The 20,661-nt window shown below is 48.1% G+C and overlaps 12 protein-coding genes across 12 annotated transcripts; 6 read left to right on the forward strand and 6 right to left on the reverse strand.

Moving 5' to 3' along the window:
• Nucleotides 1-569: 569 nt before the first annotated feature.
• PEX2_034910 (uncharacterized protein) lies at nt 570-812 on the forward strand (the record flags this gene model as incomplete). Its single annotated transcript, XM_016740766.1, has 1 exon — nt 570-812. The coding sequence occupies one exon, from the start codon at nt 570-572 to the stop codon at nt 810-812; it is 243 nt and encodes an 80-aa protein (XP_016601379.1).
• Nucleotides 813-1,657: 845 nt separating this feature from the next.
• On the forward strand, nt 1,658-2,143 carry PEX2_034920 (SRPBCC family protein; the record flags this gene model as incomplete). The annotated part of the gene is made up of 1 exon (XM_016740767.1): nt 1,658-2,143. The coding sequence occupies one exon, from the start codon at nt 1,658-1,660 to the stop codon at nt 2,141-2,143; it is 486 nt and encodes a 161-aa protein (XP_016601380.1).
• Nucleotides 2,144-2,184: 41 nt separating this feature from the next.
• On the reverse strand, nt 2,185-3,069 carry PEX2_034930 (uncharacterized protein; the record flags this gene model as incomplete). Its single annotated transcript, XM_016740768.1, has 1 exon — nt 2,185-3,069. One exon carries the CDS (start codon nt 3,067-3,069, stop codon nt 2,185-2,187), a length of 885 nt encoding a protein of 294 aa, XP_016601381.1.
• Nucleotides 3,070-3,668: 599 nt separating this feature from the next.
• Nucleotides 3,669-4,616, reverse strand: PEX2_034940 (PhzF family phenazine biosynthesis protein; the record flags this gene model as incomplete). Its single annotated transcript, XM_016740769.1, has 1 exon — nt 3,669-4,616. One exon carries the CDS (start codon nt 4,614-4,616, stop codon nt 3,669-3,671), a length of 948 nt encoding a protein of 315 aa, XP_016601382.1.
• Nucleotides 4,617-4,845: 229 nt separating this feature from the next.
• Nucleotides 4,846-9,809, reverse strand: tof1 (putative DNA repair protein (Tof1); the record flags this gene model as incomplete). Its single annotated transcript, XM_016740770.1, has 4 exons — nt 4,846-5,828; nt 6,223-7,236; nt 7,287-9,660; nt 9,723-9,809. 4 exons carry the CDS (start codon nt 9,807-9,809, stop codon nt 4,846-4,848), a joined length of 4,458 nt encoding a protein of 1,485 aa, XP_016601383.1.
• Nucleotides 9,810-10,643: 834 nt separating this feature from the next.
• On the forward strand, nt 10,644-11,719 carry PEX2_034960 (3-hydroxyacyl-CoA dehydrogenase family protein; the record flags this gene model as incomplete). Its single annotated transcript, XM_016740771.1, has 3 exons — nt 10,644-10,772; nt 10,822-10,921; nt 10,989-11,719. 3 exons carry the CDS (start codon nt 10,644-10,646, stop codon nt 11,717-11,719), a joined length of 960 nt encoding a protein of 319 aa, XP_016601384.1.
• Nucleotides 11,720-11,781: 62 nt separating this feature from the next.
• On the reverse strand, nt 11,782-12,042 carry PEX2_034970 (uncharacterized protein; the record flags this gene model as incomplete). The annotated part of the gene is made up of 1 exon (XM_016740772.1): nt 11,782-12,042. The coding sequence occupies one exon, from the start codon at nt 12,040-12,042 to the stop codon at nt 11,782-11,784; it is 261 nt and encodes an 86-aa protein (XP_016601385.1).
• A 477-nt stretch (nt 12,043-12,519) lies between these two features.
• On the reverse strand, nt 12,520-12,927 carry PEX2_034980 (uncharacterized protein; the record flags this gene model as incomplete). Its single annotated transcript, XM_016740773.1, has 1 exon — nt 12,520-12,927. The coding sequence occupies one exon, from the start codon at nt 12,925-12,927 to the stop codon at nt 12,520-12,522; it is 408 nt and encodes a 135-aa protein (XP_016601386.1).
• A 451-nt stretch (nt 12,928-13,378) lies between these two features.
• On the reverse strand, nt 13,379-14,962 carry arp6 (actin family protein; the record flags this gene model as incomplete). The annotated part of the gene is made up of 4 exons (XM_016740774.1): nt 13,379-13,517; nt 13,573-13,635; nt 13,693-14,398; nt 14,458-14,962. 4 exons carry the CDS (start codon nt 14,960-14,962, stop codon nt 13,379-13,381), a joined length of 1,413 nt encoding a protein of 470 aa, XP_016601387.1.
• An 821-nt stretch (nt 14,963-15,783) lies between these two features.
• On the forward strand, nt 15,784-16,819 carry PEX2_035000 (alpha/beta fold hydrolase; the record flags this gene model as incomplete). Its single annotated transcript, XM_016740775.1, has 3 exons — nt 15,784-16,149; nt 16,239-16,592; nt 16,646-16,819. The coding sequence occupies 3 exons, from the start codon at nt 15,784-15,786 to the stop codon at nt 16,817-16,819; spliced, it is 894 nt and encodes a 297-aa protein (XP_016601388.1).
• A 982-nt stretch (nt 16,820-17,801) lies between these two features.
• On the forward strand, nt 17,802-18,817 carry PEX2_035010 (uncharacterized protein; the record flags this gene model as incomplete). The annotated part of the gene is made up of 2 exons (XM_016740776.1): nt 17,802-18,244; nt 18,304-18,817. 2 exons carry the CDS (start codon nt 17,802-17,804, stop codon nt 18,815-18,817), a joined length of 957 nt encoding a protein of 318 aa, XP_016601389.1.
• A 737-nt stretch (nt 18,818-19,554) lies between these two features.
• PEX2_035020 (uncharacterized protein) lies at nt 19,555-20,655 on the forward strand (the record flags this gene model as incomplete). Its single annotated transcript, XM_016740777.1, has 1 exon — nt 19,555-20,655. The coding sequence occupies one exon, from the start codon at nt 19,555-19,557 to the stop codon at nt 20,653-20,655; it is 1,101 nt and encodes a 366-aa protein (XP_016601390.1).
• Between the last annotated feature and the right edge of the window lie 6 nt (nt 20,656-20,661).

Genomic DNA, 20,661 nt, shown 5'->3' on the forward strand with positions numbered 1-20,661 from the left:
GCCTGCTCCCTTTGTCATCTCTAGGCACGACTACATCAAATCTTGTTGAATCTTGAACCCCAACATCTGACGGAAATTTCCTTCTGACAGAAGCTTTCTGCCTGTACACATTCCGTAATATTTCTAATACGATGGGTGGGATAGCTAATTTTGGCATATACGGAGCTAAAGGCTGACCATTTGGATCTGATTGACCGTGTAGTCCACGGAAAGTACACCAGATGCAAGCTTTGAGCTATCAAGAGATCCTTAAATGTAAACCTTTGATTGCTAACCGGGTAACCTGCAGCTCACCGCTGAGCATCGTAGATCAGGCCCGAAGTCGGGGAATTCCAAGGCGATATTGCTCTTGATATCTCATTTTCAATTGAGGGCTGATGATAGGCGAACTAAAGATCCATCGACAAAATGCGGGATGCCCCACACTAGAACAACCTTATCTCTCGGCCTTGAAATATCCATGGATCCATCCATGGATGGATGTACGTACTTTGTATCTTATCTACCTTGCTCACACATTCTTTCAGAATTATCAGCGAGCGGTTTGTTTGAGTATACCTCATATCTTGATGGCAAGCAGAATTACTCTTTCTTGCGTAGTATCCAACTTTCTCATCTCTCGCCTCCAGTGCCACTTTCTAGGGGATCGGGGCATCGTTGATCACACATTGGTTAAAGCAAAGCGTCGCACGGATATCCTGGAGGAATTATTGGAGTTGTTTACAGGGGTATTTGAGAATTCCAACTCCGAGCATGGCCAATGCTGGGCAATATTACCTGTTGACGCGCACCTTGGATTCTATAAATACTAGAAGGACTTTCATGAGAACGAGAATATACTACCACAGTGCCTTCCCAGCCCATTTATTAACAGCTTCTAAATTCCCCATGACTGTGAGTTCATTGATTAGGTCTTTAACATGTAAGACAAAAAGAGGAACCCCTACCACAATGATCAATGTCAATCTTGTCCAACACCTTTTTGAGCGTCATGTAAATAAAATGATATGCAAAAGCAACTTTATGCGCTTTCGGTTTATTTTGCTTTTCAATTTGATTTTCAAGCCATTACAGAAAAATATAACTACAGATTGCCCTAGAATATAAGCAACTTGCTTGGAAGACCATAATAATTTTACCTTTGTCATATTTCTCAAATTCTCGTTCTTTCCATGGGTATCCATAAATCTTCACTTTATCATTCTAGTATACTACGTTAACTAGTTATTTTCGATTCGGCAGCATTAATGCCTGATATCCAAGGCACACACATTATGTTCCAGCAAGTGGTATTGTAAAATAAGGGGTCCAATCAATGGGGTTCAACTCTCTGTATTTCTGTATCGGCTTCCTGTACAATTTATATGGAGCCTCGATTACATAACATAAATTACAAAACAAGTGGGATTAATAAATCCTCCGGTATGCCGGTCTTCATGCGCCGACACATTAGAAATCCAGGTCATCGGCCCCCGCGTAATGCCGAGCTTATGAACCTTATCGGCGTTATCGGTTTCGTCATTGTTTTTCGCACCTTACCTACATAGATCGAACATTGAATATTAAAAGAGCGTCAAGTTCGGTCAAATTTGCTGATCAAAATTCCTCACAGCATTGATCTCAATCATTGGACAATTTCCTTTCGCATCCTCCCAAAATGTCCTCAACCAACAACATCGCCTTCACCGCCCCGATCAACCCACCAGGTGCAACACCAGTTGTCACCCCCGAACAAATCTGGAACGGCCTCCTCCTCAAGATCCGCTCCGCAGAGACATTTGTTCCAGGAGCGATCCAATCCACCAAGGTCGTTAGTGACTCTGTCGACCCATCGACCGGGAACACCGTGACCGTTCGGGATGTCCTGTTCCGCGAAACCCAGAAAACAGTTCAGGAGACCGTTACAGCTTTCAAGCCTACCCGCGTGGAATTTGAGCAGCCGGGTGGAAGCAAGATCAGCAATGTGATCAGTCAAGGAGCTGGTGGGGAGCTCTACATGACATATATCTTCGAATGGAGACACCCCGGTGTCTCGGAGGTGGAGCTTGCGGCGCTACTCGAGAAGGAGAAGAAGATGAGCCAGATGGCGGTTGAAGGGACAATCAAGGTTTTGAGGCAGTTGGTAGAGGAGAAGAAGCTTTGAAATTGACAAATGGCGGCAAACGCCGTGCTTGACCCACACTATCATGAATTCCATATTCGGCCTTCGATCATCTTCTCGGTAAACTCGACCCCGTAATCGCCACATCTTTGTTGTAGTGTATTCTCAGAGTAATGAGTTATCAGAGCTTTTCTCCTGATAGCCCTTTTGCCAGTCATGCTAGAAGCAAGCAAATCGGTCGTAGGCGAGTCGAATCGTTTCCTCAGAGCATGCGACTCCCATATAAACTCCGCTGAATCTTTAGGTGCATCTTCAATATCATCTAGGTCCAGATGGCAAAAAAAGGCGACCCGTTTCTTGACATCAATTAGTCGAATAGCCTGAGCCCATTCCTTGCGCGTCAAAGACAGCACATCAAGCTCCAGCTCTGTCAGTCCCTCGCACAGTCTCAGTAAATTCCAGCAACTCTTAATATCATCCCATCCATTCCAAATCGGATCCCGCCACTGTGGAAATATGCTAGCGTGTTCATCATGGTAGTAAGCATGGATAGGCATAAACGATATACGTCTTAGCCATGATCTCACTTGGGGACGAATAGCAGTCAAGAATCCCGTTAGGAGACAGGGATGCTCGAAGGCGAACCAGTTCTCCGCCCAGAAGATCGGTGCAGCGTCGTTCCAAAACCGCTTGCTAGCGAGCAAAATGGCTAGATTGTCACGCCTTCCGCATAGGCATGGTAGAGATCTCATACACGGAATCCCCTCCACGCCCCCATTCAAGTCCCAATAGCAATTGTCACAAAGATATGCGTTCTTATGCGGCTGCGCCCACTGGCTTCGTGCCGGAGACTGGAATATCGGAACTTGTGGCTGCTTCCAGCGGTAGGTATGGCAGTTTGCACATTGGTGGCCATCTCTGTTCCAGGGATGTGGATCGGGACCTGGTCTTATACGGATCATAGGCATTTTGCAAGGGTTTGAGTGACATAGATCAAATTTGCACGGCTGGACGAGAAGTTGACCGTAAATGTTATTTCTTATTTCTTTTGGAAGGGAGAAGAATCTGAAGTTACAATGTTAGGAGTATGTAGAAGTTACGATAGGAAGTAAGAGTTCATACCTCCTGAAAAGCGGGGACTCTTCATGTTCCCCGGGCTCTATTCGATGTATCTCCTGTACATTATTTGCCTTTGATCTTGCCCGTCGGACACCATTTGGTGTGGGGTGTAATTCTCGGCGTCTTGTATACCGATGGAGTTTAGGCTCCAGGCCAGGCTCTGAAGATGACTTCGCCATCTATTAGCAAATTCAAGAATACTACACAGATAATTAGACTATTCAAACTTGGGTACCTGTGTAGAATTATGATTCCCGTCAAATCTAGTCTGCAGCTTAATATGACTGGCAAGAGCGCGGCACAGTCAGCTTTCAGCCTCGCGGGGACTCAAAGGAGAACTGATCACACAGAGGCTGTGGCGCAGCATACTACCCGTAGACATACATTGTGAGAAAACAGGAGAGTGTTGAATTATGACTCATTAAAAGCTCTAGAACTATTATCTTATTCAGGCCTGAGGTACCAGCACCTTGCCCTCAGACACGCTAACAGCAGTTCCCGTCAGCACAACCTGTTCAATCTTACTGTCACCATCCAACGTGACCCCAGCACCGATATCACCCCGGCGTCCCATTTCAACACCCTGCACAACATGGTACTGATGATTCTGGCCAGCTTTGCCCTCCGTAAGTGTCAAGTACGCCGCCAACCCACTGGCTGCACTGCCAGTAGCCGCATCTTCTAGAGTTCCCAGTATCATCCTGGACCGAATGACCTTCTTTTTTGAGACACTATCCTCAACATCCCGAACAATGAAGTACACACAGATCAACCCAGACCTCCACCCCTCGTCAAGATAATCAGCAGAAACCAGCTCACCGCCGGTCGCAGGCGTCACAGCAGCCAGCGCCTCGAGCGAAGGAAGCTCAACAAACAACTGACTCATCCCGTTGACAATCGAAAAGAGCGGGAAGGTGACATCCGGCCGCGTGAAGAATGGCGCCAGCGTCGGGTGCAGCCTAACCAACTCTTTCAAGCTAAACCGTGAGGCATGAATGTGCGTATTGTGCGCAATCTGGGCAGCGACGTATTTGGTCTCGCGATCCTGGATGGAGATAGGGATGTCGCCGGACTTGGTCGTGAGGCTGGTGACGCCATCGCCATCCGCGGGGTCAGTTGAGTGGCTCAAGAACCAGGAGGCTGCACCAATGGTGGGATGGCCTGCGAAGGGGATTTCGCAGTCTGGGGTGAAGATGTCGATGGCGCGCTTGCTTTTCTCGCGTGCTGGGTGGACAAAGATACTCTCTGACAGATTGAACTCTCTTGCGATTGTTTGCTTCTGGCTCTGGGTTAGAGCGGCTGAGTCGTCTTCTGGGAGGAATACCACTGCTAGCTGATTGCCAGAGTAAGGCGTTGTTGTGAAGACATCGAGTGTGACAAATTTGAGGTGAGTCATGTTGGGGTATTTATTAAAATTGGGATATTGGGATATGCCGCAGGTATCAACCGGGATGTCGGATGGTTTTTATAGTTGCAACCTTGCAAGCTCCCCCCACTTTTCGCTTTGACTCACAGTCAAAATTCACGCTACACTTGGAATAGTACGGAGAACGCTCTAGAATGATGCAATTATTTGACTAAATATCTAGTGGATTACAATATCACAGTGGACATCCAATGAACTTCTACACTCGCGGGAGAACAAAATCATCCGGCATACCCCTCCTACTCCCCCATACCTTCAATCCTTCAATCAACGCTCTACTAAAGTCAGGATCATACTTCAATCCATCATCCCCAGAGCTAATCCTCCTCCTCCATAATGCCCAATTCTCAATCATCACCCCCTCCGGCGCACGCAAAATCCCAATAGCCACATCAACTATCCCCGGCCGGTCGGTACAGCTATAAAACACCGTCGCACCACACGTCCCACAGAACGTCCTTAGTACCTCTTCACTCGACTTGTAACTTTTCGACGACCCGATAATCAAGTCTCCAGGTGGAGAAGGGGATATATGATCAACCGGAACGAACATCCAAGCTATAACATTCGACCCATCGACCAGACGACAATCATCACAGAGATCAAGAAGCGCAAGCCACTTGCTCGTGTCTCTTGACAATATCCACCCTTCGCTCGCAGGGCGGGCGAGAAATTCCTTTCTAGGACGAGCGATAGAGAACGAAACGCCACCGCAGTGACATTCAGCGCGCAATTTTTCAGCCCCGATCTCGACTGCGTCTGTTCGGGTACTGTCTTCAGTCTTGCTAGCATCCAGTGATGTCTCCGGGTCAAAGACATTAAGCTGGCGACCACCAATATGCGAGAACATCGCCGAAAGCCCTCCATCAAGCGAGGAGTTTGTAAAAGCATGTGAGCGTATCTCCCAGAGACCCTGGTTTGGCTTGGTGAAGATAGCCGTAGATATCACCCAGCTCCCATCGTCGTGTGACATATCCCCGATGTGGCAGCCGCAGGTACTGCAGAAATTCCGCGTTCCCTGGGACTCGGAGTGGTTATAGGGTGTCAGTTTGTCTATGCTGGACGGATCGATGAACTGCGGTATTACGCCTGCTGGTAGCGGGGCGTGAAAAATACATGGTGTGCCATGGGTGTAGCGACAGACGCTGCAATGGCATATGTGGACTTTGAGGGGGAGGGCGTCTGCGGGGATTGTTATAGTAAAGTAGATGCTTTGGCAGTGGCACGCTGCTGTAAGAGTCTTTCTATTAGCCATTTTGGAAATCGATAGAAAGAGAAATCTCTCCAAGGAAAGATGTGTCTTCGGTTGAACAAATGTCAACTGTGGGGAAGCTCGTATTCTGTATGCTTCATCAAGCACGGACCTTGGCTTGGTCGGTGACTGGGCAGATAGGGAATCCATGGAAATTAGGTCGTAAAATTGTTCTCATTGAGTTTAGGTATCCGATGCTTTACAATTCCATTTCCATCTCAATGCCAAACGCCTCATCAGGTCATCATAATCAAAACATATCACAAATATTGAGGTGAAACCACTATTCAGAGTCACTCTCAATCACAAATCCACCGCGCATACGTCTCCGGGCTGGAGCTACAGGCGCATCGTCCTCGTCATCGTCCAGTGCCTCGGGCTCCGTAGCTTGGGGCTTGCTCGGGGGATCTCGAGTGAAGGCGAAATCATCATCGAAAGCAAGGTCATCCTCACCCGATGTGAGAGGGGTGTCTTCATCCTCTCCAGCGCCGTGGCTAGTGGAAATCTCCTGCTGAGAATGAGATGACTGAGCGTCAAGTTCCGCCATGAGAATATCGCCGTCAGCATCACTCTCTGGGTCGCTAGCAGCAGAACCAGAATTACGACGCTGTCGCTTCGATTTTGCGGCCGCAGTACCAGTATCGCTAGTTCGCTTGCGGCCGGCAGACTTTTTCCCTTTGCCCTTGCTGGGGGGTTCAACGGTTCCAGTGAGCAAGGCCTTCTTGATTTCTTTTGCCTGCTTGACTCGCCGCTCTTCTTCGAGTCGGAAGAACTCTTTGTCGGCTTCTTCGTCGCTCTCTTCGTCGCTAGCATGGATGAACAGATCACTCTTGATCTTCGCCTGGCGAGAAAGCGCGTTTGATAGACGCGCATCGCGCCGCGCTTCTAAAGTTTCGTCGTCCAATGGCTCCCTTTCCGTAGTGGCCTTTTGCTTGTTCTTACGCTTCTTCTTGAGGTCATCCAGCGCACTAGACTTTGACCGCGGATTCGCCGGGAATAAAGGACCATCTGGAATGTCCTCGCCTTCGGACTCCGATCCAAAGTTGACATCAAGCGTGCCTTGAATCATGTTGTTACGACCGATTCCTTTGTTCTTTGGTTGGATCTGCTTGCGAGGGTCATCATTGCCATCTGCGGAGAACGGGCCTTGAAGGGCTTTCAAGATCTCAGAAATTGTTTCACGCAAGTCGTCGGACTTGAACGAGGCCGGAACGACCCAAGAGGTACCAAGCACATCTTCAACGCCGAGTCGCTCGAATCCGATGACGGTCATGAGCAGACGTAGCTTTGCGTTCGTGAACATGGCATTCTGAACGAACTCGTTTTTGCCTTTGACAGCTGTCTTGTCGTTAGTATCAATTACGAATCAGGGTTTGCGGGGAACATACTAATCATCGGATTGGGAACGCTGATAGTCTCGGAGTTCTCGGCGCGACGGACTTCTTCTTGGGCTTCCCAGTCCTCCCTTTCGGAGGCTGCAGAGCTCAAGACATCCTTGATCCATGTTACCAGGTCTGCTCTACCATCAAGAACAAGAGCACCAATCACGATGTGGAGTTTCGCTTCCTTCGTCGTTGCCTCCGTTGATGTAATCACAAGCTCCGGCGGGGGACGCTTATAGGAGAACATCGTTTGCTTCTCGTGTCCATATTCAAGGTAGTAGATAGTAGAATTGATCTTACTGAACAGCAGCTCAGTGATCAAGGCGGGGCGCTGGTCAATCTTCTTGACCAGTCGTCGAATGACTTGCCGGACCAATTCCTCCCATTCTTTGAATACAGACTTGCTCGAGTCCATGGAGCCTGGGCCTTTGATCATTCGATAGAAAAGACTGATAATATCCACACGAAACAGCAAGACAGTCATCTCCTGCTTGAATGCAATCCGGTAGAAATAGCGGTGAGCGCGTTTGAGCTGCTCAGAGTTAAGCTCTCGGTAGAATCCTGTGAACGCAATAAAGGTATCCACGCAATTTTGATTGCAGAACTTAGCTGCGAATCGCTTGAAGTCAAAGCTGCGTTCCTTGGTGACCTGGGCGGCATCCTCCATATCCTCATCTTCGGAGTCACGCTCGTCATCGTCGTCTGCTCCCTCTTGCTCAGCGGCTTGAGTAGCCTTCTTCTGCCTTTTCTTGGCCTTTCGCCGCGAGCGGATTTGCATGTCGGCGTTGTCTTTGGAATACCGTTCCAACATTCGCAGGAACACATGTGCTAACTCTGTGCAGGCATCTAGATAGCCAAAGCCTTGGTCTTTGTATCCGCGCAAAATAGTAAGGATCCGGTCATGGGTTGTTTCTTCGTAAAAAATTCGGTTTTGAATATTCTCCGCAATTTCCTGATCCTCTTCAAGTGGTGACACTGCCATTTCCTGGACAGTCAACAGAATTTGGGTGAAGCAGCGCATCTGAGCATTGAGGTCTTCCCATTCCTTATTGTCCAGGCTACTCTGCATAGCCCGGTTCAAAGAAATGAACATCTCTTGGTTCAGGACGCCAGCAACCAGACCATAGCTGTCGGGTTCAATATCTTTAGTTCTTCCTCCATTCTGAGCTGTACGATGACGGAGCTGTCGAGTCCGTCGTACGCGCTCTGCTTCTAGGAACCAACCGACGGTGTAGAAGAATTGGCGATAATTGATTGGAACCACACGCTCAGCTTCACGTTCGATTGCTTTACGCACATGGGTGAATAGAGGATTGAACCCCGAATCCAGGAACTCCTCCACAAAAGTCCTCAGATTCTTAGTTGCTTCGGAATTGAGGTGAGCTGGCATGTTGAAGTTGTTGTTTTGGACCACATCTTCTTGTCTGCGACGAGGCCGAGGCTTATTCCACTTTTTGCTTTCGTCCATCTTTTGTAGCGTGGTCTGGTCGTCGCGCAAGACACCTTGTCCAGACACAGTAGACACCTTCGCATCGTCTCGCTTGACCCAGATCATTGTACCGAACCTCCCATGGCGTGTGGGCGCATTCTTTGCATATTCCCTGCGTACCAATGATTCCTTCTTCAGTAGATCACTGAGTTCGTCAGTTCGCTTGGCCGTTCTCTGCTCATCATCCATGAACAACTTCTCAACGTTGACACCCTTGACAATATGGAAAATTGTCTCCATCAAAGGAATATCTTGAAGGTTGAAGTCTTCGCCGACATTAGAGCACATAGTCAGGAGAAGTGCAAATGCATCTTGCTCATGGAAGGCGTTGATTGTTGCCGATCTGGATGTCTCCTCTTCGTCCCCTTCTGCGGCAAGTCGAGTGTTGGGGGATATGATCGCAATGTTTCGCAGCAAGTACAACATCAATTTGAGGATTCCTTCGTCTCGGGTTCCACGTTCGGATCGGGGGGTCGCCATGCTCGGAAGAGAAATTCGAATGACTGCACGAAGGAGATTCAATCCCCCAGATCGGAGGATACCTCGCTTGTATTGCACCTGTGTCTGTTGAATGTAGGGGGTATGGCGATGGTGGTTGACTGTCATCTGGCTGTGAAACTCGACGGGCCATGTTAAGGGAACAAGAAGTTCCAAGCATGCCAGTGAGATCCTAGTCATATGCTTGCTGTTCTGTCCACTAGCCCACCAGAGCGAGAGGATCGGAAGCAGATCACCATTGATCAAATTGGCCTCTCCAAGGCACCGCGCAACGTCCATCCGGTTATTCTTTTCATCGTACAGTTTTAACCAGCGTTTAATGTCACGTAAACATGCCAGCGCATCGTCTCCGAGCACGTATTGGTCGGCATTTTCGCCATTGAATCCTCCGAGCTAGATATCCCAAGTATTAGTGAATTGGAGCCAGGCAAAGGGGAAAGTGGAAGTGAACTCACAGCAGTAACCAGGCCGTAAACATAGTTACGGACGTCTGGGTCCACAACTTGCACGTCGTGTCCTAGAGGAACAACCTCTTCATCCATGGTGGGCTAATTTGATACCCCATTAATTTGCTTCCCGAATCGAGTTGAATGGGAACGCGTCGACGCGTGTTCGGCTTCGGCGGTTCGGAGAAACTGGACGCCGCCAAAGTGCCGAAGATAACCGATGCTCTTACGCCAAACATCAACGGCCACTGCGGCAGTATTTGGCAGAATAGTCAGATCTATAGATCCGAGAAGAGATATCTAGGTAATCCTTGTGAACTTGTTCTTTAAATATGTCCACTGCTCAAAGTCAACTTTGGAAATAACCCGTAATATTCTGATGTTAAGATCGAGTGCTCTGTCCCTTGATAGGCAAGCAATCATCATCGCTTTCGATCTACCCTTGAACCTGATTTTCCACCTACAAGACCTCAAATTTATGTATTCTCGAGAATTTAGTCTAGAAAATGTGAGAATTATGTTTCCCTTTGGGCTTTATCAAAAATACTTTCAAGATTGTTAGGTTTCTAGGGTACTTGAGCTTCAGGCCTCAATGTTCCCCCTTCAGCTTCTTCTTCGGAATTATATTAATAGCAGGCAGCGCCATCATTTTCACTCAAGCCTTGCTATCCTCGGCTCGGCTCTACAGTTATCGGCCAATACTATTATGTATGAGCTCAGTAATTCAAAAGGGAAAACGATCGCGAAATGAGCACATGGTTGGCCAAGATACAAGGCGGTGAGATATATGCTTCAATGGTCACTATCGAGAATCTAGAATGACGTCCGAAAGCACGTGAAGTTATAGCAGTATACTGATTTGCTTCCTCGCACTTACCCCCTTCACTCCCTTTATTACTTTTCCCCATAGCTCCAGAAACCACTGCAGCCATGCTTACCTCTACTATTCGCTTTGTTTCCCTTCGCAGTGGCCCTGCAGTGGCGCGAAACTTCAGCTCAACCTCCGCAGTCCGCGCAGCCGAGGTTAAGTCACTGGGCGTTATCGGTGCAGGCCAAATGGTGTGTAACATGGAATATCCAACCACGCTGCAGGTCTAACACTTTTCAGGGCTTGGGAATTGCCCTCGTTGCTGCGCAGAAGGCAAAGGTCCCTGTAACTCTCGTCGACACCTCGCAGGCCTCTTTGGATAAGGGCCTCAAGTTTGCCGGTACGCTTGGTTTCAGTTTAGTTTACTTCAATCGCCTGGAATTATCTGACATGGCATTGGATAATAGATAAGCTTCTCGAAAAGGATGTAGCAAAGCAGCGCCTCACTCGAGAGGCAGCTGATGAAGCTCGTGGGCTTATTTCTACAAGTCTGACGTTGGAGGGTCTCTCCGCAGTCGACTTCGTCATTGAGGCTGTGCCTGAGATCCCGGATCTGAAGGCAAAGATATTTGCCAGCTTGGCCCAGATCGCCCCAAAGCATGCTATCCTCGCAACAAACACCTCCTCCATCTCCATCACCAAGATTGCTGCTGCCACCAGCACGGACCCCACCGACCTTCAGGCTTCCTCTCGGGTCATCTCAACCCACTTCATGAACCCTGTCCCCATCCAGAAAGGTGTGGAGATTATCCGCGGACTTCAAACATCCCAGGAGACCATGGACACTGCCATTGCCTTTGTCGAGCGGATGGGTAAGGTGGCCTCTGTGTCGGCCGATACACCTGGCTTCCTTGCCAACCGTATCTTGATGCCTTACATTAACGAGGCCGTGATTTGTCTAGAGACTGGGGTTGGTCGCCGTGAGGACATTGACAACATCATGAAAACTGGCACCAACGTGCCCATGGGGCCCCTTGTTTTGGCTGACTTCATTGGCCTCGACACATGCCTTGCAATCATGAACGTTCTTCACCAGGAGACTGGTGACAGCAAGTACAGACCTGCTGGTCTCCTGCGTCGCATGGTGGATGCTGGCTGGCTTGGCAAGAAGAGCGGCAAGGGTTTCTACGACTACTAGTTGCTGTATGTGTCCGGGATGGAGAAAAAGCATTTCGATCAAGATACCCTTCCTGCATCATATTAATCTAGATCGCGACTTGCTGAAAATAAATATTGATTACCTGCCCTCCTCCATTCTCTAAGCCTCACTCTCCACCCAACAAGGTTCACCTGCCGATTCTGCTTGCTCCATTGCAGCAACAACCGCATTAACATCAAGATCCCCATCTGTATCCAGGTCCTCATCTTCGCCACCACGTGGGGGACATTCGCATCGGCCGCGTTGACCACAAAGGTAGCTGATATCCCGATTAATGCTAACGTTTTGCCTAGAACGTGCATGCATGAACATACCAAAATTGATGCCCACACCTACAAATGATGTGGTTACATCCATCGACCTTCTCAACCAAATACAGGCAATTGGAGCATCTCTGCCAATTATTCTCCTTCGCTAGTTGCAACGTCGCCTTGGTATCAGAGTCATGACTACATGACCAGCCGAAATGGAAAAAGTGGCCGCACTTAGGGCAAACCTTTGCCCGGCAATGAGGACAAACACGATATCCTAACCGTGCCCCAGGGCTCTTTGGGGGAATCCATCGGGAACACGTCGCCCGGGGACAGTACAAGCGCTCTAGAGGAGGGACATTATTCTCCTCACACCGAACGATATAGCGCTTTTTGTTTCGAGAGCTCATCACCGCCATGAGGGCTTCTGTGGGGATTTCTTGAAAACAACATTTTGCCGGGAACATTTCTAGGCTGTTCAAGGCTGTTGAGGACATTCGACGGAGGCATGAGGGGCAGTATTGGTGTTCACAGGGAGCAGTTAACAGTTTGCTTGTTGGGATCTTTTGGTAGCACCCTGTGCATCTGTGAGGAGTTAATATATTGTTTTTCATTGTATTTCGACTGGATTCGTGCTTTACTGACAGGCCTTCTTTCTTGGTAACTTTCTTGAATACGAATACTCGCTCCAAGTAGTCGAAGAGGAGTCGAATGGACGATCGGCTCTTGGCCATTTTGCCGTGGCTTCGTAGCAACTTTTGGGGTTGGTACTGGGCCCTTAAAAGAGGGACAAAGTGCATGACCGTATCTAAGAGTCCAGGCCTGCCTCTTATGTAGAAGTGCAGTGTGCGCCTCATCTTTCAGGCCATATAGGGATTGGACATTTACCCATGGATGGGCAAACACTATTTTCTTCCTTGTTCCTGAAGAGCCCATGGTTAATTATAAGATGACGGCTACATTCTAGGGGTTGCTGTCTTGTAGTCTGTGTATGAAGTGGGCTTCGGCGAGACCAACTCTTCTTAGGGCCCTGCTTTATTCTGTTGACTCGCAAAACATTTACGGAGATGTCTTCGAAGTGCTTAAGCCAATAGCCCTAACATACAGGTGAACAAGGAACAGGCGTGGATCCATGGATCTAGGAATTCCCCGAATAAGCAAGAACGCAGCTTATTCCAACATTAGAACGAATAATCACATCGTAATGTGAGGACTGCGGTGTTCTAGCCTTGAACTAAATTTATATATTCGTTCCAAAAGATTTTGTACATTGACCACTGACACTGAAAACTAGGGTATCACTAAATGCTATAAATGCTGTCGATCTCGATCATCGTTAAAAACTCCCATATTTAATCCCATAAAGACTGTTCACGCGACTGGAACCTTATACAAGGCCGGCAAATCGTCGAACAGCCCATCCTGACCCGTATTCTTGATATTCTTGGCGAGTGATGGATACCTTGCTGAGTTCCTCTCTGTTTGCAGCAAGACGAGTGCCTCCTAGCCATGTTGAGTGAATAGGGCTATTAATGTCAGTACTTTCAGAAGTTAGGAAAACCAGAAGGGATGGCCACTTACTCCTTGGCCCGGCGTACTCTCACGACACATTCAGCAGAGGCAATCTGTCGCAATTCGGTTTCTCTGTGAGAATGTAGTTTTTTAGTAGGAACTCCAAACAATTGACTTTCGAAAACCCACAGTCTTTCCATAAATCCTGAAATCAAAGCATTTCCTCCGACAACAAGAACGTTCGCCAAGAACGCAGAGTGTAGACCAGTAGGCAGAACCGACAAACTTTGAAGAATCATATCGGGTATACCAGCTGACTTCATACCAATATCTCCCGGGGTGAATAGAAGTTCCGGCACAGCAAAGCGCTCATTCCCCAGCACTAGTACATCCTCCGACAACACCTCTGTGCTGAGCCCGGAAGCCGCCCCTTTCTTCTTTTTGGCGTGAAGAAGAGGATCATGTGGTCGAATGAAGCCTTTCTTGTTTGCGTTCGGGTCTGGAAGCACATAGTCCAACACGATACCCTCTTCGGGGCCACTCTGGCGCTTTCGGCCATTTTTCCATGCTCGTTCCAAATCACCAGCAAAGTCATTGCTGACATAGCAGACCGCCTCTTTAACTCCATTCATAATATATGATTCATCCACCATGTTGTATTGTCTCATTGACACAATCTCCTTCAGGTAGTTTGTGAGGTGCTTGCCTCCAAGATCGAGTCTTCGGATTCCGCGTTGAAGAGCTTGGCCTTTGTAAACCGGGGTAACTGTGGTGTGTGAGTAGCCAGAATCGACGACCAGTAAGCAATCTGCGGGCAAGATAGATGCGTCGGATGTATTGGAGAGAGGATCGCCAAAGAGAGAATGGATCTCGTTCCATGCGTTGAGGGTCGGACCTAAAGACTTCAAGTTAGTATGGGATCATGTGCGGCACCAAATAATCGGACTACCGTACCCAAACATCTCGCATATCCCCCAAATCCCCATTCCTCCATAACCATCTCATCAGCGTGCCGTTGTAATATGGGCAAGGCATTCGGCGCCTCAGTGAGCACAAGGGTAGTGTCTTCCGGGTCTGCGATGTGGTAATTCCGATTACGAGCTGTCGCCTTCCCATCAAAGAAAGACTGGTCCCAAATCTCTCTCTCGGCTTCCCAGTTCACAACATATCCCTTCTCCACCGGGCGCCGAAACATGGCCTCATTCCAGTCGTTGACCGTCGCTAGCTGTGCGCCGATAACAATCTTGTTATCGCGGGTTTTGACGAGAGCATTGGGTATTGATGAGCAAGAGGAAACGCTTTCGTCGGAGGCCGGGGCATGAGAAGCGTAGCCGGCTTTGATCATGTAGGCGCCATTGTCGATGATAAAGGTCTTGTCGGGAAGGTGCCGCGATGTCTCCACGGGTTGTGTGGGTGTTGCGGGGGTCCTTGGAGGAGCGCGAGCCTTTGCAGTTCCCATTATGGCTGGCAATGATGAACAAAAAGATTTGAGCTTGTCAAGCTGGGATGCAATGATGAAGGTGTTTGTCTTGTTTGATATTGAAAAGGCCTGCTTAGGTAATATTGTGTTGACCTACAAAATAGCCCTGGAGGTACCTGGGTACCTACATACAACATACTCACGTACAAGCCAAGTCTACGCACGAAACATTTTGTCCATTGTCCATACCTTCGGCAAGGGGTAAGCGGAAACTTTATCAGATGAACTTCCTGTCTATATGCACAACACTGGCCTCGAAGCTAGGTGCGATCTATCTATTATTAACTAGTACCATCAGCCCTGAAGCGGATCAAGCGGATTTCCGAAGCACTCACAACATGATTCATGACTTCGTATCTTGAACCCCTTAACTGTGGCGATACCGTCACAAATATCCCCATACGGAAGCCGGGTGTACCGGTTAGTTCTCTCAGAAAGCGTCCGGCCCCACCCCCCGGCAGCCTCCAAAGTTTAGTATGGAGTACAATGGGCTGTTGTGCAAAAGTGAAGCAAATAACAATCCCAGCAAACTGGTCTGTCGAAGTGACTCCACATGGTCAGTCGGAGATCAATCACTAGTTTAGGACCAAATACCGAGGGCCTTGTCCAACTCTCGGGATTTACATACTCCATACTCCATACAGAGTAATGTTTTATGTTTTACAGACTGTAGGAGAAGATGGAGGGGCTAACTCGGCTAACCCCCCATAGGTGGCATATTGACTTCTTTCCCCCCTCCCTCCCAGGGTATATTGTAGATACATCACATATTTATCTTGAAGTCCACTGACTATTACGAAATGGCTGCGCTTCAAACTATCGAAGTTCCACACCTTGGGGGCATCAAGGCTGGATACGCCTTCTCTAAGAACCATTATGATCCTTCCAAGCCGACATGCGTGCTCATTAATTCGATGTGCATGACCGTCTCTCTCTATCATGATCAATTCAACAATGAAGTGTTGACTGATGCCATGAATCTTCTGGCTATTGAGCCATTAGGCCATGGCTCGACTAGTTCTCCCTCGGAACACTTTACGTACTGGGATTCCGCTCACATGGCTTTACAAGTCATGGATCACTTTGGCATTCAGAAGGCCTTCGTCCTAGGGACAAGTCAGGGTGGATGGATCGTGACTAGGATGGCCCTCCTAGCCCCAGACAGGGTAGGCTCAAGCCCGGGGAGAAGTCAATGAACTGCTGATTCAGCTCCAAACCAAACCAAGTCAAACCAATGGTATTAACATATTGCTAGATTCTCGGTCTGATGCCCCTCGGAACCTCCATGGATTATGAATCCTTGGATTCTCGATCCAAGGGCTGTTGGGATCCCGCTGCCAATCTCACAGTGTTTTATGAGAAGTGGACCAGTCCTTCGGCTACACCCGACTTTGTTGTGGATGACGTCTGGTGCGGACTAGTGGGGGGAATTGGCTTTGGTGCCGCTGCTACCGAAACGAGATCTGCGTTCTGGACTCAGACCTTGAAGGAAGTGTATAAGGGTGATGAGGGCCGGAAAAAGGTTCGAATGGCGCTCAATTGCCTACTGGAGAGGGATGGGCTCCTACTTCGAATTGGGGATATCAAATGTCCTGTTTATTGGTTACAGGTGAGTCCTATGTTTACCCATGTAGATGATTTGTGTATTAACGAATCAACAAGGGAACTGAAGACACTCCTTTTGGAACGATCGTTCCTGCGGAACACATTAAACGTTTTACCTCGTCTGTGGAGGCTAAACTTGTGATGATTGAAGGGGGTGCACATTACCTGAATGCTACCAACCCAAAGGAGGTGGATGAGGCCCTTCTGGAGATGGTGACCAAGTACAACTAGTATTTTGAGGATACATGCTGCACTCGAAACCCACTAACACCACTAAAGGTGCCAATCAATAACTCTAAAAATCAGTATTTCGAAGTGTTCTGTATTCACCATCTTACATATTTATACGCACCCTCCGTACATTTCTTGGTTTTAGTCTCATTCTGTTTTTTTCTTCACTAGTACTCATACTAGTACTAGTATGGAGTGGGCCCTTTTCCCGTGTTTTCTTCTTGGTTTTTTTTTCTGACAAGAACCTTCCTAAAACAGGTTTCGTAACCCCTGCATCCACGTGGATAATTTTACGGATCTACAACATGCAGTCCATTCAGATGGTTTCATATAGTTTCATTTGGTACTCAACGGTTCCTTTGAAGTTTACCGTGCATATTAGATACATATACTCCGTAAATGATATATATATTATTTACTCGTCAATGATACATATCAATGATACTCCGTACATATTAGTGATATTATTGTGGACCAGAGCAAATGCCTAACCCGGCATGAGCTAACTACCGAACTAAGTCCAAACTCTAGACGCCAAGCTTGTCAATCAAACGTTCAAAAGTGGAATTTCTAGAATTTTACGAGTACTATTATTCACACACAAAGATGGGAAGTTTTCCATGCAGCAACTCAGCCGCGTATTCCGTATTCCGTATTCCGTATTCCGTAAATAGGATTTGGTTGCCCAACATCTGCTGAATTCTATGTTTACCTCCCTGGGCCCAGCGTCATGGAGAGCAATGATGACAGTCTGCAGCCATGGTCTATAGCTACCACAGCCTCAGTCACGGTGTTGGCCTTCGTGACGGTTTGTCTTCGACTACTCGCCCGTTATGAGCGGATGCAAAAGTTGTGGTGGGATGACTATATGGTTATCTTTTCTATGGTTAGTTCGATTCTTTCACTCCATTGGATCCCAATCGCATGGTTTCTGATCAAATACAAGCTATGGAATTTTATCGTTGTCGGATTAATTTTCGCCATGATTCATAAGGGAATGGGACTCCATGCAGGCACTCTTCCAACGGAAAACGTGATCATGATCGCAAAGTATCTTGTTGTGGCCGAAGTTCTCTACGTCTTCAACTTAGTATGGACCAAACTGAGCATTCTGCTCATGTACTACCGGATCTTCCGCTTTCCTTACTTCAAGACATGGGCATACATCATTGGAGTCTTTGTTATCCTTTGGGTGATTTGTATAACTTTTCTCTTCATCTTCATTTGCGTCCCTGTCCAGAAACTATGGTATCCCCAGATCCCAGGGCGGTGCATCAACCAGGTCGCCACATGGGTCGCCAACGCCGTCTCAACGATCGCAACCGACGTTGTTATTCTCGTCCTTCCAATTCCACAAGTATGGAAGCTCCAACTTCGAATGTCGGAAAAGATAGCCGTCTTGGTTGCCTTCAGCTTGGGGTTCTTGTAAGCCACTAACATTGCCAAAAAAAGAATCTCCTCCCAAACTAATCTAACCTCAACAGCGTCGTTTTTGCCTCCGCCTACCGTTTCTCGGTCCTCTTCAGCTACACTCCGCTTGATTCCTCCTACACTCTTGCTCGAACAGTTGGCTGGACTGCGATCGAAATGTCCGCCGGCATCGTTTCGGCCAACCTCCCAACCATCCGCCCTGCTCTCCGTTTCATCGCACGCATGCTGGGTGTTCATGGCACCGTTATAGGTCTCTTCAGAAGTACGAATAGAACAAATACCAAAAATTCGGACGCTGTCACTCAGCCTTCAGCAACAGGGGAGTCTACTGCCACCATCATGCAGCACAACAAACATCCGAACCGACATTCTTTCTATCACCTACCAGATGATCCTAGCTCGGTGGGAGAACAGGCACGAATAGATGCCTCGTTCAGACCGGAGTATGATAATGCGAAGACGTACACCAATGTGTTGGGCCCGAGAGTTGGGGATCGTTCTGATGGGGATGAGATTCCTCTAACTGAGATTAGAGTCGACAAGGAGTTTACGCAGACTACGCGCTGAGGGGAGTTATCCTTTGTATTATAATGAGATTGGGATTTCGGTTATTGTCACAGGGTGTGTCATTCTTTACTTGTCTACTAGCGAGCCGGAAGGCGGAGATGTTTAGCTTAATATATACATCAATGTACATAGTAGGGTAAAAGGTACAGTTGGGCATCTATAATCCAGAGCAGAAAACAGGCCGCTACCTGTGCAGGTAGGTACATCTGATCAATTACATGAGATCATTTTACCAGTATATAGTTACACCGTCAAAATATTTCAATTGGACTCTACATCTAGGGACACAATATGAGGCACGTGATACATACTCGGGTCACTCAAGGACCCCTTGGTTTTACTGAGCAAAAATAGGCAAGGCAGTTTTACTACGTTGGGATATATAGGCTTCAATCAAATACAAGCCATGCATAGCTATTAGATGATATTTGGCTTGTTGGGAGCTCTTCATGACTTGATTCAAGATAAACGAGGGATCTACTAGAAGGGTGTTAGTAACGAACCATCACCATCTTTGAAACAAAAGAAAAAGAAAAATAGAGATCAAGATCAACATAGTCATATGTAAACAGCAGGCCAATTAAACCAGCTTTAAGCTACAGCTTTGACATAAAAATCCCAGGTGACCCCGCAGAGCCCTAATCAGCCCCGCGATAATTATCAGACCCAACCGCCCAATTTTTTTCTCTACTACACTCCCCTCCAACCCAACCCCTGGCCAGCCCACGACCCTCACAATGTCCAATCAATTATTCACCATTCTTGACACAACTCTCACCCTCATCGGCCAATTTCAAATAGCCCTCACCGCGCCCCCAGCAGCCGCAACCGAAGCCGCAAACGATGCCGAAACCCTGCCCCTCCTAACGGCCTCCTCGAGCGCGCTCAAAGGACACGTCACGAAACTCTCCCTGCTGGCTGTTACCTCGCCCTTCACGCATTCCGCTGTTAGCACTGTGCTCCGCGAGCTCAATGAATCTATACTGCCGTCCCTCGTGACCGCTTCCCTTCTCGTTACACCAGCGCAATACACCAAGGCCTTTCACTCCGAGGTATTAGTTCTTGTCAAGACAGCTTTGACGGAGCTTTCCGGGCTGGTTCGGGAGGTCAAATCTGTCGGAGAAAAGAAAAAGCAGGAGAAGAAGGATACAGGGAAGGAGAGCGGTGTGACGAAATCCGAGAAGGATGCCGTGATGCTCGCTACAGGCCGTACCTGGGATGCGTGCGATGCTGCGACCGATGTTGCGAATAAGGGCGTTGTTGGATTTGTCATGCGCCGCGTGGAGCAGTGGAGGGACCTGGTTCGCGACGCGGTTGAGGAAATTGAGGATTGGGATCCAGAAGAAGAGGACGATGGTTTCTTTGATGACATTCTGGGTGATGAGGGGAAGAATGAAGATGATGATGAGGACGATGATGAGGATGACGAAGAAGAGACAGCTGCTCTCCAGGAACACAAGAAATCTACCCTTCGTTTCTTAAAGCCTATCGCTCAGGCCTACCCAGCTATCATCAACAACCGGCTGAAGAATGCCGGAAATGCGCCGTTGGCTTCTTCGTTGGGTGTCAAGAAGCTGGAGTCCTTGATGCTAAATCTGCAAGCCATCCCAGACAATGTCGACGAGGCAGCTGGCGCGTTGTATGACGCCAATTTTGAAACCTCTGCTGAGTATCTGCGGAAGACGAAGAAGTGTGCCACACAAGCGGTGGAGTTGGTCGCGTCGCCCTGGGGCGCTGCGGATGTTAAGGACGATGCACCTGCAGACAAGTTCGCTGCATGGTCGAAGACGTGGCTCAAGGTGATTGACGAGGTCAGCAAGTCAATTGAAGAAAACTGAATGTAA

This window comes from Penicillium expansum (assembly GCF_000769745.1).
Source record: "Penicillium expansum strain MD-8 chromosome Unknown contig106, whole genome shotgun sequence".
NCBI classification, from domain to species: Eukaryota; Fungi; Ascomycota; class Eurotiomycetes; order Eurotiales; family Aspergillaceae; genus Penicillium; species Penicillium expansum.